General features: G+C 39.9%; 1 protein-coding gene and 1 long non-coding RNA gene across 2 annotated transcripts; one reads left to right on the top strand and one right to left on the bottom strand.

Moving 5' to 3' along the window:
* Positions 1–1,660: 1,660 nt before the first annotated feature.
* LOC110805799 (uncharacterized) lies at positions 1,661–5,646 on the bottom strand. Its single transcript, XM_056838905.1, has 2 exons — positions 2,325–5,646; positions 1,661–2,235 (listed from the first exon to the last, which is right to left on the bottom strand). The coding sequence occupies exons 1-2, from the start codon at positions 5,644–5,646 to the stop codon at positions 1,661–1,663; spliced, it is 3,897 nt and encodes a 1,298-aa protein (XP_056694883.1).
* A 2,240-nt stretch (positions 5,647–7,886) lies between these two features.
* On the top strand, positions 7,887–9,978 carry LOC130470704 (uncharacterized). Its single transcript, XR_008931429.1, has 3 exons — positions 7,887–8,328; positions 8,832–8,895; positions 9,923–9,978. It is a non-coding gene; the product is annotated as an uncharacterized lncRNA (long non-coding RNA).
* The last annotated feature ends 7,278 nt before the right edge of the window (positions 9,979–17,256 follow it).

Here is a 17,256-nt window from a genome sequence, read left to right as displayed (position 1 = left end):
TAATAGGGGAGACGTCTACGTGAACTCGTTCATTGATGAATCCAAAAATTGGGATATAAGGAAACTTTCTTCGTTCCTCTCACCTGAGTTGGTGCAAAAAATTAAAGGGATCCCTATCCCTGTTAATGAACTGCCTGACAACCCCATTTGGGGCTGCACAAACTCTGGAGAGTTCTCAGTTAAATCCGCTACCTGGCTTGCCCACGAACTCCCAGTCTTTGATAAAAAATGGGAGTTTAGATGGATTTGGAAACTCAATATAGCTCCAAAACTAAAGATCTTTTTATGGCAAATTTGCCATAAAAGTATTCCAACTAAAGAAACTCTTTTTCATAGGAAAATTATTCCCTCAAGTTGTTGCCCTAGATGTAACCATCCCAGTGAGAATATTAATCATCTCTTTCTCAATTGTGAGCACACAAAAAATGTCTGGATGCATAGACTAACTAAAAATTGGTTCGATTTCTCCTTCCCTATGACGGATTTCTTCAAAACTTTAGACTACCTTAGACGGAACCAAGTTGCGCTCAGGAAGTTCATTACCGTTTGCTGGACTATTTGGAAGGAAAGGAATGCCTTAGTGTTCTCCAACAATAAGCTTTCCCCCTGCCGCTGCTATTTTAAAGCTCTTAACACCTTCAAAGAATGGGAGCTTAGACTCCAGATTGACTCACAACAACTTAGAGTTAACCATTTCAACACTCATCATCCTTCCACTTCTCTTCCAACCACCCCACATCCCATTCTTGTGCGGTGGTTCCCGCCCCCACTGGGCGCCTTCAAACTCAACTTCGACGGATCACGAAAAGACTCATCAGCAGCAGGAGGTATCATCATCAGAAACAACAATGGAGATACGGTCATCGCCAAATCTTTTAACCTGGGTAACTCGCAAGTCTACATGGCAGAAGCCCTAGCCCTTCATAAGGGCATCCAAGAGGCTATCAAACTGAATATTAAAGACATCTACATCGAAGGTGACAACCTACTTGTGATCAACTCGCTAAAAGGAATCTGGAATCCCCCGTGGAAGCTTCAAAACATTATTCAAGATAGCAGGACTCTTCTTCAGCATTTTCACTCTACCCATATCAAGCATATCTTCCGTGAAGCAAATAGAGCAGCAGATTGGATAGCTAATGTAGGACATCTTATTGTTGAACCATTGTGTATCACCCCGAACTCTAGCCCTAACTTAGATAATATTGTTCAAAGTGACAGCTTAGGTTTCACCCTTGTGCGAAGGGGAACCTAAGTCTTTTTTCTTACCTTCTTAAAAAAAAAAAAAAATAAGTATAGAGATATAACTTATCATCTAATTTACTAGACTAACCGGATGTAACTGCTTTATTTATTTATTTTATTATATGAATATACATATACGTGGTACTTCGTAAGTTGTATAAGTATCAAATAAATACAATGATTTTTTATTAATATATATTGATTTAGTGGGTTTAACCGAACACATACTGTCCACGTCATAGATGAAATATTTCGTATGAGTAGCTCAGTGGTAATTTGGGGATAGCGATAGAATTTATATTGTAAACAAATGTACTCCGTACTATTTTTTCTTCTTTAATATATATTATTTTTTTTGACAAGAGGACTAACAAAGAAAGACAACACGAAAAAAACAAACAAAGGCACCTAAAAATTAAAAGTGGTGACACAGAAGCTGTCGACGCCGAGCAGAAGTGGCCAGAATGTGAGCCGGATAAATCAACTGGCGAGAGACCTTACGAACTGAAAACCAGGTTAGAGAATGAAGAGTGTCCCGCAACTGGCAAACCAACCGGATAACCGAGACTGGACCTGGAGAAGATCCGTTCAGCAAACCTACTAAGATCGAGGAGTCCGAATAAATTAAAAGACGTGAATAACCCCTCCTAACTGCCATTTGAACGCCTCGTAAACAAGCGATCAGTTCTGCCTGAAGAGCGGAAGCCAAAACACAAGCTTGAGCTCCGCCCCCTAGTTGAATCAACGAAATCGGGTCCTGCAGAATCCAGCCAATCCCTGCATTATTATTACTAGAAACCCAAGCCCCATCCGACAGAAGACAAATGTCCACAGTAATGCCAGTAGGCCCCGCGGACAGATTTGACAACCCGGAAATAGCAGTCACCCGGGAAGAGCTCCCTTGAAACAACGGAGACTCCTTAGAACTACGGCGAAGCAAACGAACCTCAAAGCAGCGACCTCTCCAACCCTCAACCATAACATGAAATGCTCCCGGGTCCCAGGGATATTACGAAACCGAGCGTGATTACGCAAAACCCAGATTGCCCAAAGCATCGAAATGAAGCAATCCAACAGACCCAACGGTCCAGATGACAGGTTATTAACAAACTTAACACACAAGGGAATAAACCTATCCAAAGCAACTGAAGGACAAAACATACGAAGAGGGCCAGATGACCAAAGATTCAAAAGCAAAGGACAATCCCGGAATAAATGTAAATCACTTTCAGGGTCCTGATTGCATAATGAACAAAGAGGGTCAACTGGCAAACCTCTTTGGCAAAGGAAGGTTGCCAGCGGCAAAGCCTGGTGAAGCAGTTTCCAAAAGAAAAGCTTAAACCGTGGAATGATATCCAAGCCCCAGAAATGCTTCCACCAGGAAGAAGAGGGAAGAGAAGTCACCCCAGCAGCATGATGAGAAGAACGCAAAAGCATCGCATAAGCCGAACGAACCGTGAATTTCCCATCCAGAGCAAATTTCCAATATAAGAAATCATCCGTTTCCGAGGTTGGACGCTCCAGAGCCAGAATCTGAGATGAAATCTTATCCAGGAAAAAACGACGAACCATACCAATATTCCACGCGTAAGAACGCGGATCAAGTAAAGAAGAAACATGGGTAGGACAATCCAACCCATTCACCGAAGATCTAAACGAAATACGATCCATAGAGACCCACGTATCCTGAAGAATACGAATCCGAGAACCCGCACTAGGCTTCCAAGCAATACCTTGGTCAAGCACTTGGAAACCCCGAGAAAGACTCCTAAAACCCCAAGATGGACAAGACACCCTAGTCGAAGGAGGATGAATAGCAAGAGCAGGATACCGAGTTTGATACAAACGAGAGACCAACAACTGAGGGTGGTGAACAATGCGCCAGGCAGTTTTTGCTAGCAAAGCCTGATTGAAAGTGCTAATCTTCCTGACTCCCAATCCTCCCATACCCTTAGGAAGGTGAAGAAGTGAAGACGACACCATAGCCATACCCTTCGAAGCAGCTGAAGAGCGCCACCAAAACCGAAGACATAAACTGTCAATGCGGTCACAAATTGATTTCGGGATCAAGAACACTGAAAGCACATGAGTAATCGAAGCTACCAACACTGAATTGATAACTACCAACTTTGCCGCCGCGGACAGGTGAAGGGACGAAAAATTAGCCAGCTTACGAGCTATGATATCCACCAGGTCAAAAAAAACCGAACACTTCGAGCGACCAATGTCAACCGGTACTCCCAAGTAGGGACCCAGCGAAGATCGTTGGCCAAGGCGAAGAGAGGCCGCCAAGTAATCACGATAATCTTGAGGAGTATTAGGACTAAATTTGACAAAAGACTTTTGATAATTAATCACCTGACCTAATAAACCGCTGAACTCTTCAAGAATAGAGATCACCTGATCGCACTCCCTAGGCGAAACCCGGAAGAACAGCAGTGAATCATCAGCAAAGAACAGGTGCGAAATCGAAGGAGCTCCCCTACAAACTGAGATGCCTTGAATAAGGTGCTCCTGCTCCGCACGACGCAATAGTGCCGACATAACTTCCATACATAGAACAAACAGATATGGAGATAACGGATCCCCTTGACGCAAACCACACTTGGGAGTGAAGGAGCGAGACGGCTCACCATTAACCAACACCTGATAAGAAACTGATGTAACACATTGACGAATGATGTTAACCCAATAAGGAGGAAACCCAAACTCATGCAGGGCCTGAAAAAGAAAATCCCAACGAACTCTGTCATAGGCCTTATTCATATCCAACTTTACAACGGCCCAAAATTTCTTCTTTGCTTTAATTCGATTAATGTAAGACATGAGTTCATGGGCCACAAGGCATTCATCCGACATTAAGCGACCCGGGACAAAAGCATTCTGAGTATCACTGATCAGAGACGGCAAGACCAAACGCATCCTATGGGTGAGACATTTCGCAATACACTTATAAATGACATTGCAAAGCCCAATCGGTGGAAACTGAGAGACAGACTCCGGATACAGTACCTTAGGAAGAAGAATCAAGAAAGTACGATTCCAATTTTTAAGCATGAAGCCGTGAGCGAAGAAAAATTGAATAGCCTGGATAACATGGTCTCCAACAACATTCCAGTGAAGCTTAAAAAAAGCAGCTGAAAACCCATCAGGGCCTGGAGATTTATTATCCGAAATATGGAACATAGCATGACGGATGTCATTTCCAGAAAAAGGACTCATGAGAAGACCCTTATCCTCAACAGATAAAGAAGGAAGGTGAAGTGAACCCCAATCGTACTCCAAAGGAGGAACATCAGGCTTATGAGCCTCAAACAAATCTAAATAGAAATCTGAGATAAGCTGGCGAAGCTGAGGGCCATCCCGTACAGTCGTGCCCTCATTATTTTGCAGGCTATGAATAAAATTTTTCCTTTTTCTAGCCTGAACCGAAGCAAAAATGAGTCGAGAATGAATATCACCAAACGCATCCCATTTAATCTTACATCGCTGACGCCAATACATAAACATAGCCTGCGTTCTAGCAACACATTCGTTCTTAGAAGTAATAAAGAGAGAAGCCGAAGGGCTAGGCGCAATAGATGAGGCCGCAGTAGCCACCATAGAATTCACCTCCCTCCAATTAATTCCCCAAAGCCGTCGATTCTGAACACACCAAGTTAACAAGAAATTGCGAATCAACGAAAGCTTTGAACACAAAGCAAACATAGGAGAACCCAGAAAGTGTTGATTCCAAGTGGAAATAACAAATTCCACGACAGGTTTAGCATGCAGACACCAATTTTCAATCCTATAAGGACGACGAGCACAGACAGCTGCGTCCGAACTTAGAATAATTGCTGAATGATCCGAGAGGAATATAGGTTGATGGATGACAGAAGCATCAGGGCACATCCGCAACCAGTCTGACGAGGCATACGCCTTATCTAATCGCTCAAAAGAAACAGTATTATCATGGTGGTTATTAGTCCAGGTAAATGGCGAGCCAGAAAAAGGAATGTCAATCAATCCATTTTCTAACCGCCATTGAATGAATTCAAGCCTCCCTGGAATAACCCGAGAGCCTCCCAATTTGTCATTTAGAAACTCGACCTGATTAAAGTCTCCAATCAAAAGGATATTCGGATAGTTTAAAATGATAGCTGCAATATCATTCCAAACTAAATATCGGTCCTGCAAATGAGGCGCACCGTACACAAACAACATATAGCTTATTTCATTATCCACAACATTTGTACAAGAACAAAGTACAAAACGACTCGACACGGAAATAGGAGATATTTGTACATTCGAAGACCACAACAAAAGCAAACCACCACTTAAACCCTCCGCATCAACCCCGCAAGACCCAGAAAATGACAGGGAAGACAACTTTTGACAAGAACTACCTAAAGACACCATAGTTTCCATAATAAACATAATATCCACACCAAAAGAGCGGACTAACGAAGCCAAGTAAGGAACCTTAGGGGAGTCCGCATTACCCAAACCCCTACAGTTCCAGGAACATATTTTCACTGATCAGCTGGTGGCCCATTAAGGTCGACCACAATACCTAACCCATCACCCCTATGAGGAACAGAAGCAGAAACCACAGGAGCCGAATTGAGACCCTTGGAACACGCACAACACATCCTCTTCTTCACCGGAAGAGCAAGCGAACAACAAGGAGAGACGTGCGAACCAGAACCCCGACCACCATCTCGAGACTTACGCTTCACCGGACATATATTCTTCACCCATTTCCACACCCTATCTCCTTTACGAGATAATTTCAGAGGCATTGATATGTTGTTATGGACTGACGGAGAAGACGACTCATCAGAGAAAGTAGAATTGTGAGAACCAGCCATTGATTGTGGGGAGTAGTCCATTGGCGTCGGCCCAGTATCAGAACCAGAAGAAGATTCAGAGTCAGTGTGATGATGAAGAACCGCCAAACCTGAATGAGGGGAATCTGGATTTGTCGGAGTTGTAGAAAAGTGGAAGGCTGATGACGATGAATCAGCGTCATAATCAACGTCTGCCGGCGCTGGGCGGTTGGGAAAAGAATCCGACAGTGAAGGCGACGGCGATCCCCTTTGCTGTTGTTCCCTTTCCGGCGAGTTCTGCGGCGTTGGAGATCCCTCATGAAGACCATGCCAATTACTTGGCCCCGCCTCAAACGGGTCAGGAAAAGCCGGGCCTTGACAAATGACCCCACCCGGCCTAGAAATGAATTGAGAGTGAAACCCGTTTCTTGGCCCAGCTTGCCTCGAAAAAGCCCACATAGAATTGGGCCCAGTGTTTTGACGAGCAGGCAAGCCCATCACAACCTGTCTCTGGAGAAGAGGAGTTGGGCTGGATTCAACCAACCATCCACCCCCTCGATCAGCTGGATCCGAACCCTGAGCAAAAGATTCGAGTACAATTGTAAATGAAAAATAAGCTTCACATTATAGATTTATGTACCCCTAAATTTTAATTAGTTGCAATTTGTTTTATAGAATTTGATTTATTATATGTTTCTGAATATTCTGAATCCATAAGCCAAAATTCATGAAATTGCCAATAATTAGGCCTGGTTATTGGGCGGGTCGGGGCGGGTCATTTGCGGGGCGGGTCATTTGCGGGTCATAGTAAAATACAAGCGGGTCAGGGTCAGGGTCAGGGTCATAAGGGTCAGGGTCGGGTCAGGGTCATAACCAAAAGCTAATAGGGTCAATAGCGGGTCACGTACTTGAAAGTTGTAATGCTATGTAAATGGGCGAATCATCTCATACAGCCAACTAGCCAAATAGCTATGTAAATTCAAAAGTTGTGCAATATAAGAAACAAAGCTTGGAGGCACGTAGATGATGGTGTTTTACACCCAAAGTAAAGATACATTTAAAACAAAAGTAAGATATCAATTTCTTAATTTTGGTCAATATGTCGACTACTCCAAACTTCAAACTCAACCCATCAACCTAAGTAAACTTATAGAAGGATCGATCATGAAAATAAAACCCAATTAAAAGGCTAGAAATACAAATTACAGCATACTATATTACCCCACAAGAATATAAGTTGATAAAATCTGCTGATCGATTCATTCAAAACTTTAAGAAAGTTGATAACATGCTCCAAAATCAGAAAAACATATGATCTAAAATTTCAAGTGCCAACTGCATAAGTAAGAAATACATCAAAAATTCTATCTCTTTTAGTTCATAACTCATAACGGTAAATTTCTCATCTTTTTGTAATCCCCCGTAATTTTATACATTTCATTTATATAGTTTAACGTATATTTAATATATTTAAATAAGAATTTATGAATTTTGGAAATAAATATATAATTAACGTATATCTATTTATTACATTTTAATATTTTCAACGATTTACGAAATTGAAAATGATTTTAGAATTTTAAGTTGAAAAGAATTTGAATTACGAAAATTGATTGAATTTAGAAAATGATCCCTATTCAGTTTTGGATTCGAATCATAAAAGCTAAATCTTAATTCTAAGCCACTTGGAAAAGCCCAAACAATAAAACCCAAAACTCAATCTTTCCCTTTTTCCTATTTCACGTAAAAAAAAAATCAAAACCAAAACCCTTGCAAAACTCACGTGAACTCTCAAAGCCTCAAGATCTTGCTTCTCTTCACGTCACTGCCGTCATTGTTGCTTCCCAGCCGCCGGAGCACCGCCGTGTTCTCGCCGCCGGTAATCCTTCTTCCTCTCCCCTCTCGTCGTTCTCCTCCCTTTTGTTTCTTGTGTTCATTTTCTCACTTCCTCAACTCGTCGCTTCTGTTTGCTTGAACCAACGACAGCCGCCGCGGCCCAGCCGCGACCTTCAAACCAGCTCCACCGTCGCTTCTCCTACCACCACCATCCTTGTTGTGTTGTGCCGCCCTCCTGCTGCAGCGCCACTACACTGGCCGTCGGCTTCTTCTTCTTTTTCTTTTCTCTTTGCTTGCTCCTCTCGCACGCACCACCACTAGCACGCGCCGCCCAGGCTTCTCTCGACCACCTGCGCCGCCGTCGCGCTGCCTCCGCGACCACCTGTTCATGCTGTCGTGCAGTCCGCCGCCGGCCAGCTCCTTATCTCCCTCTTTGGTTAATCCTTAAACCTTAAAGCTAATTAATGTTTTAATTATACTTTATCACTTTAATTCATGTTTTGGTTGAATAAGTTTATGATTTTTATGATTTAGTTACGAATTTCAGATTTTAATATTTGTTTAATTAATAATTTAATTTTCAGATTATATAATTGGTTTGAAACGAGAATTTGAATTAATTTTAAGGTTTTAATATTTTAAGTTCATGGTAGGATGATTATAAGTTATTAAATTATTATTTTTATGATTTTAGACATGTTGAATATATTTGGAGTAGTTTTAAATCACCTTATATTGCTGGAAATTTGTAAAGGGCATGTTTATTGAAGTTTATGATAATTGGTGATCATTAGTGTAGTAATCACTATGCTAGGAGGTTTAGTAGCTAAGTATTGACATTGGGGAATGTTCTAATTATGTTTAGGAAGGGTTTGAAGCTCCCTAATGTTGCTGAAAATTCAATGTGAATTGATATGAGTTTATATTGGTTGTTGTTAGGTGGAGAATTCTCCGTAGGCGACTTTTAAATTATTAAAGTGGTCTCGCAGTTTGTTTACACAAGGTACGTACATACCTGTGTGCTTGGAATGTGTGCTAATTGTTGAAACCATGTTGAATTTGTTGTTGAACTTGGCTATGTTGATAGTATTGTTGAACTTGGTGATGTTGATATTATTGACGAACTTAGTCAGGTTGAAATTGCATGTTTAATACTGTTGCATGGACATATTGAACCTATATTGCATTATGAGAATTATAACATGTTAGTATGGATGATTGATGCAAACATGTTTGATTGGGAACACTAGATTACTTTGTATATATTGATTCAGATCAGTTGATTGTTGTTCCCTTTTATCTTTTCACTACTTTATGAGGGCCGAGGACCTTGTTTAGTAAGTTGAAACCTTATACCCATATAGAGGGGTTAATCAGTATTAAAGGAAAGGTTGGATTTAATTGGAATGAGTCTTGTTTGATCCCTTTATGATCACTTACTTAATTCCAAGATAAAAACAGTTGTGAATACATGTGGTTTGTATGCCTTATGTGATTGTTGAGTCATAACAGGGTTTCAATTTGTAAATCATGTAAAGTGAAACTGAAAAGCAATAGCTTTAGACTGTGCACGTCTAAAGTGACGGACAAACAGGAGTTGGGGTTCATGGTGGTAGCCCATGGCCTTTAATTCGGACCGGATTGATCATCGTGTCCTATTTTTATTCAAACATTCCTCGATATCGCAGGTCACTGAGGTTACGGAGTCGCGCCCGTACCTCGTCTTCCTTAGTGAAGCCTCTAGCTAGAAAACTCGGTCCATTGTCTATTTCAACTAAAATAATATTATTGTTATTAAAGTCCAGTCTAGCCTAGTCTAGTTAAGTATGGTCGTCAAATTATCATGTTTTGTCTGCCCTTGTTTATGTTCATTAGTATCATGTTAGGGTTGTTCGTTAATAGTATCATGTTAGGATTATTATTGTTTTAATATGTAGTACTCAGCTTTGCTGATTACGTGCTTTGTTTGTGTGTGTGTTGATCATGGCTATTCCTTATTGATCCTGTGATGACCCATCTTTGGTGAGCAGTCTCTAAGGATCAATAAGCGTTGCCCATCTACAGGTTTGAAGATGATGCATCATTGGGATCGGGATTAGAGAGCTTGTAGTTATATTTGCCTTATTAAGTGATTTGGTTTGTTAACTTAAATTTGAAATTTGTCGTACTATTCGTATTTCCTTATTTCAGTTAATTGGTTTTGGGCCTAATATGTAATAAGATTATTTATGAACCTAAAAGTTAGTTTTATGTTTTCCGCTGCAAAATTCTGAATAAGCCGTACGTTTTCACACGGGCGATAATGCCTTGATAATTCTCTACGTTTTATATAAAAAGGTTAGTTTAGAAAAGAGAGAATTGTCGGGGTGTTACACTTTTGCTAGCATAAGCTGATACTAACTCGTTACATTTGCCAGCATTAAGTTTGTAGAAATAAGCTTTTCTAATTTCTAAAAAATGCAAATTTTACCCCCAAAAAGACCCTAATTTCTAACAATCTTTAACCCATTAATCTAAAAAATAGCATATACTCCGTACTCCGTAATCACTAATAGAAACATCAAAAATAAAACCCTCAATCAAAATTTCAAAAAAAAACTAGGGTTCTAGCGTAATCATACCTGAGAAATTCCCGATAATCAATGAAAGTACAATCTAAGAAGAGAGAGAAAATTATCGAAAATCGACAGTAGAAGAACAGCAACGGGATACCAAAAGTATAATCGGTGAGGAAATGAGGAGAGAGAAAGCTTAGATAGATCGAGTATGGAGGAGGAGAGAGAAAGCAAAAGAGCGTGTTTTTCTTTCTGGCAACTTTTTAATTTTTTTTTCTATGATTTTTTTTGGTAACTTTGAAATTATTGGGTATTTTTCTTGACCCTTTGTATTTTTTTTTTAAGGTTATTGGGCTTTTTAAAAAACCCTATAAAAGCCCTATAAGAAAATACCCTATAAGGGCCCTGTCCAATAAGAAGATAAAGGGTCAAGACCCTTTTAACATTGACCCGATCCTTATGCCCATTGGACTACCCTGTCCAATAACCAGGCCTACCAATAATTAAGCATGCTGACTTTTTGCCCTTTATGACATATGTAAATAAAATTAGTCACTAATTTAATTATAAGAAAAGTTAAGTTTAATGTTTTTACCAATGAGGAAGTATCGTAAAAGAAGGGAACAAATTAGTTTCAAGCACTACAAGAATTTGTATCTTTTATGACAACCTAATAACGACGAGGAAAAATCCCGTCGCAAAAGGGCTTTTGCGACGGGGATAACAACCCAACAAAGACGGGAACAACCGTCGCAAATGTCTTTTACGACGGGTTAACGACGGAATTTACCATTAACGACGACCCTCTTTTATGACGGGTTCGCGACGGAAAATCCCGTCGTTAATCAACCATTATTGGCCTTTTGCGACGGGATTTTCCGTCGTTAATAGTACAATTTCTTGTAGTGAAGAGACATCATAAATTTGATTTGGCCCAAGTGCGCAAGTTTGACCGGATGAATCTAAATTGAAGTGACTGAAATTATAAAGAAGAAGAAAGTCCAAAAGAAACGAGTCTAGAGTTAAATTGCACAAATTTTTAAATACGTGAGTAGTAACTAGTAAGTATAATTTTCTATAATAAAAGTAATGCCACGCTATTCGTCGCCCGCTTTTATGCATGTCGCCCGCTTTTTTAACGGTAAAAACCCGATATTACCCTTATACACCCCACCCCACCCCCCATCCCAAACCCCACTCCAACTCATACATCACTTTCTCTTTTCATAATATCTCCACCTCTTTCCCACCGGCGCCACCACTACCGGCACCCACCACCATCATCCACCACTTCCACCCACCAATGTCGGCGCATCACAATGAACGAGTTTGAAAAGGGTCCAAAGAAAAAGTTAAAGGCTAGCTCGTCGGTTCAAGTAGAAGGGATGCCGCCTCCACCATCGTCGACGGCCGAGTTACATGTTAGATTTTTTTTTTTTCGGAATAGGGCCAGAAATCCTATTCTTACCTAGGTATGGAATAGGAATTTCAACCCTATTCCATGTAAAACACGGGATAGGGATCTTGACCTTATTCCATGTAAAACACGGAATAGGGATCTTGACCTTATTCCATGTTTTACATGGAATAGGGCTAAGAACACTATTCCCTTCCTAGGTAGGAATAGGAATATTGGCCCTATTCTTAACTAGGTATGGAATAGGAATTTCAACCCTATTCCATGTAAAATATGGAATAGGGATCTTGACCTTATTCCGTGTTTTACATGGAATAGGGCTAAGAACCCTATTCCATTCCTAGGAATGGAATAGGGATCTCAACCTTATTCCGCGTATATGTTGCATGTTTTTTTTTTGTCCGTTTATATGGAATAGGGCTCCCACCCCTATTCCCGCCCTAGGCCGAAATAGGGATCTCAGCCCTATTCCATGTTTTTTGTCATTCTTGTTTGTCATTACAAAACACCGAATAGGGCTCCTATCCCAACTCCAGCCCTAAGACAAGATAGGGATCTCAGTCCTATTCCGTGTTTTTCAATTTTGTCGCCATTATTAAACACGGAATAGGGCTCCCATCCCAATTCCCTCCCTAGGACAAGATAGGGATGTCAGCCCTATTACGTAATTTTTTTTTGTTAATACGTCATTTTTCCCGAATTAATTCTTCGTCAAAAATTTATTACATTTGTAATTATTATTTAATTAATATTTTTATATTTTGTTTTGTATTATTAAATAGGTTCTTTTTTTAGGGACATTTATTAATTATAACGTCAATAAATAATTTTTCCAGAACACAGTCGAATTTTTTTTCCTTAACTGATTATTAACTTAATTATAGTCAACAAACAAACTTAATTCTAGTCAACATATAAACAAACATAATAAAAATTCATTTATGTTCTCGGCCAAAATTTCACTTCAATCACGATGATGACGATAAAAGGTGGTGGTGGTGGCGGCGACGGTGGAGGTGCCGATGGTTGAGCTCACGGAGTGGAGGGAGTGACAATGATATGAATTGAGGTGGTGGTTGGCGGGCTTATGATGGCGGTGGCTAAAGTGGGGCCGATAAAAATAGTGGTTGCCGGAATTTGGTGGTGGGTCTAGTGAGAGAAAGTGGGGTAAGTGAGTGGAGAAGTGGGGATGAGTGAGAGTGGGGTGGGGTGGGATGAGAGGGACAAAAGGGACATTTCCTTAAATAAAGGTGGGCGTTTTGCGTAAAAATGGACGTCGAATAGTAATGCCCTAAAAGTAAAGGGGGCGAATTAAGTGGGCGTTGGGTTGGGGGTCTTCAAGAAAGGGAAAGAGAAAGGGAATGACGGAGTTTCATTCCCTTTATTGTTGTTTGTTTTGGTAGTTTTTGTCATTCCCTTTACCCTCTTTTCTTTTTCACTTACCCCCAAATCTCTCTACAATGATACCTTACCCCCACCCCCCACAAAGATTTGACATTCTCATTCCCTTGACCACCCTCTTTTCATAACAAATACGGAATAATAAATAACAAACAAAAAATAATAAATAACAATAAATAAATAATATATAACATATAATATTAAATCATATATAATCAATTATTTATTTATTTACTTTTTTTACTTATTTATTTATTATTATTAATTTTTAATTTTTATACGGAGTAGTTAATTATTATTAATTTTTAATTTAATATTTATAATTAGTTATTTATTATTTCTTATTTATTATTTATTATTTAGGAGAGAGGGAGGGGATAAGAATGGGGAAACCAATCACCATTCTTAAACAAAGGGTTTTCTTTCCATTCTCCTTGATTTCCATTCTCATTCTATTTTCCTTTCCCCTTTTCCAACCAAACGGCCCCTTAAGCCTTGTTGTTTCAGGCCGTTAAATAGTAGGTTTGTGCAAAATAAATCGAAAAGCCTAAATCGAACTCGGAAATCAAAATATGGGTAACCGAACCGGAATAATAGTGTTACGATATGGAATTAGAATAATATTAGTATCATGGTATGCAAAGGATAGTATTGCGTATTAAGATTACCGTACAAACTTGAAGTTAGAGTTAGACTAGGAGTTAACTTCTTTATATGATGTACTATAAGTATATACGTTGGTGAATGATATGTTTAAGCCTTTGAGCAATATTTGTCATGTTTGCACTTCAGTAGTCATCTTCCATGGCTATTAACAACGACAAACCATCGAAGAAGGAGATCCTTGCTAAGGAAGCAGGGTATGGACGGACTGAAAGTAGAGGAGGCCGAGGAGTAGTAGCAGCGGTGAGTGCACATAAACTTACTGGGCAACAAGGAACTCAAGGCCAGCAAGGCGCGGCTACGAAGGCAGGCCTCACAAGACCGATCGATGAGGAGGATGATTGTCCTGGGTGAACGAGCACATGGACTATTTTTTTCCGTGGCGTACCGTCCGTCGAGGTGTGTGCACTTGGAACATATTGTGTAGTGGAATTGTGGCATCAACGAATGGGATATGCGTTAGAGAAATTTTGATTATACCTCAGTTACACAATGTTGTTCGGACAAATAATAAAGTATGTGATGCATGCCCTCATGAAAAGCATACTAGAATTAGTGTTCCTATTAGTGAGAATAAAGCTGGTAGAATGTTTGAGTTAATACATTTAAATCCGTGGGTGGCTTACAAGACAAGTTCGTCTTGTGGAGCTCGGTATTTTTTTCACTATTGTTGATGATTTCTCTAGAGCTGTGTGGATTTATTTGATTCATGATAAAAATGAGGTGGAGGACATGTTTATGAATTTTGATATAATGAGTAAACGCCAGTTTAATCAGGATATTAAGGTGATACGAAGTGATAATGGGACGGAATTTAACTGCATGAAAGGTTATTTCTTTAAGAGTGGTATTTTGTTTGAATCATCATGTGTTGGTACTCCTCAGTAGAATGGTGGGGTAGAACGAAAACATCAACACTTTAAATGTCGCCCGTATATTACGGTTTCAATCAAATTTGCCTAAGAAACTTTTGGGGGGAGTCTGTTTTGTCGGCATGTTAATTGATTAATAGGAATCCTACTCCTTTGCTTGATAATAAAACTCCGTATGAGATGTTATTCGGAAAATTTCTGTCGTATGAGTTAATTTGTACTTTTAGGTGCCTTTGGTACGCTTACAATCAACGGAGTAAAGGGGACAAATTTTATTCTCAGGGTAGACGATGTATTCTCATTAGCTATCCATTTGGTAGGAAATGGTGGAAATTGTTTGACTTGGAAACTCAAGAATTTTTTGTGTCCCGCGATGTTAGATTTCATGAAAAAGTATTTCCCTATAATGAAAGTATGACGGAGGATGTTGTTAGGGATGAGAATAAGACACTTGTGATGATTTATGATAATGATGATGATGCGTTGGTATTACGTAGTCATGAGGGAAAGCAGCAGCGCCACGCTTCCATTAAACAAAAGAAGAGGCATGAAGGGGTGTTGGTGCGTATAGATGCAGGGTCGGAAAGTGAGGCGCTGCATCCACAAGACGAGGCGCTGCAACCATAAGGAGATACTAAGACGTTAAGGCAATGCATCGAGGCGCTGAAGATGCGCTGCATTGAGGCACTGATGAGGCACTGCAGGAGGCACCCCATTCCTCTATTGCGACAGCAGGCCAGGCAACGCCCCACTCCTCTGCTTCGACAGTAGAACATGCAACAATGGGCTAGGTAGCTAGGGGCATCAACAACAATGCTACGAAGTTGGGAAGTAGTATTGTTGAGACAGTAGGTAAGGATAATGAGGAGGAGTTGGGGAGAGGGAAACGAACAAAATATTCTTCTTTCAAAATATGTGACTACGTCATGCACACTATACGGAAAAATAATAGTTCATTGGGAAATTCATCCTCGATAGTGACTTCCTTATGTACTCCTTATTCTATAAAATATTTTGTTAATAATGAATGATTTTCTGCAAAACATAGAAATTTAATTGCAGCGATAACAGACAGCAAAGCCCTAAAAACATTTAAAGAGGCAATGAAACATGAAGCATGGAGAGCGGCAATGGTTGTCGAGATCAAAGCTCTTGAAGGGCAGGGGACATGGATACTAGAAAAATTACCCCCGGGAAAGAAAGCACTAGGAAGAAAGTGGGTGTATACGAAAAAAAAAAAGATGAGGACGACAACTTGATCCGGAACAAGGCACAATTGGTCTTCTTAGGCAATCATCAGGTAGAAGGTACGTATTATAAGGAGACTTTTGCTCCGGTTGCTAAAATGTCAACAATACGAACTTTCTTGGTTGTTGCAGCAGTGAAAAATTAGGAGGTACACCAAATGGATGTGCATAATGCTTTCTTACATGGTGACTTAGAGGAAGAAATCTATATGAAAATTCCGCTTGGATTTTGAAAAGATAATACTGACATAGTTTGCAGGATGAAAAATTCATTTTATGGTTTGAAACAGGCACCTCGGTGTTGGTTTGAGAAATTATCTATTGCCTTGAAGTAGTGTGGATTCAAACATGAATTCAGATTACTCATTACTCATGTACGTTGATGATATGATCACTGCAGGAAAAAACATATTTGCACTGAACAACTTCAAATCTTACTTGAGTCAATGTTTTAAAATGAAGGATATAGGCCATCTGAAATATTTTGTTAATAAGGACAGACTTGGCATATTCAAGTGCATATTTTATCACAATTTATGCAGGCGTCAAATGAGGAGCATTGGGAAACAACTTTGAGAGTAGTATGATACTTAAAAAAATGTTTGGGACAAGGCATCCTTATACGTTTTGATAGTGCATTGCGTTTAGAAGGATTGTGTGACTCAGATTGGGCTAGTTTCCCACTAACGCCCTCGTTCATTAATAGGGTTGTGGTATTACTTGGTGTCCTAGAAAACTAAGAAACAACATACGGTGTCGCGCCTGCCAGGAGAGGAAGAGTATTGTTCAATGGTAACACTCACATGTGAACTGAAGTGGTTGAAACAACTACTTAGAGATTAAAGGGTGGAGCACAAGCAAGGTATGAATGTGTTTTGTGATAGTCAGTCTGCACGTCACACAACACAAAATCCAGTGTTTCGTGAGAGGACAAAGCATGTTGAGGTAGGCTGTCATTTTATACGAGACGCAATTAAGGAAGGAAGCATTTGTCCATCATATGTATCTACAAAGGTGCAGTTAGTAGATATTTTAACAAAGGCATTATGAAATGCATAATTTGAATTTTTTGTTGGCAAGATGGCCAGTCGAGATCTTCATGCTCCACTTTGAGGGGGGGTGTTACGATATAGAATTAGAGTAATGTTAGTATCCTAATATGCAAAGGATAGTATTACATATTACGATTAGCGTACAAACGTAGTTGAA

Source organism: Spinacia oleracea, chromosome 3 (genome assembly GCF_020520425.1).
Source record: "Spinacia oleracea cultivar Varoflay chromosome 3, BTI_SOV_V1, whole genome shotgun sequence".
NCBI classification, from domain to species: Eukaryota; Viridiplantae; Streptophyta; class Magnoliopsida; order Caryophyllales; family Amaranthaceae; genus Spinacia; species Spinacia oleracea.
Note: the sequence above shows the minus strand (reverse complement) of the source record. Positions and strands in the feature narration are given on the sequence as shown.

Excerpts from the sequence above, each read along its gene's own strand:
- LOC110805799 (XM_056838905.1), bottom strand. The coding sequence starts at position 5,646 with ATGGTGTCTTTAGGTAGTTCTTGTCAAAAGTTGTCTTCCCTGTCATTT. Across the intron at positions 2,236-2,324 it reads CCTGTCATCTGGACCGTTGG|CATTTCATGTTATGGTTGAG; the intron begins GTCTGTTGGATT and ends GGGACCCGGGAG.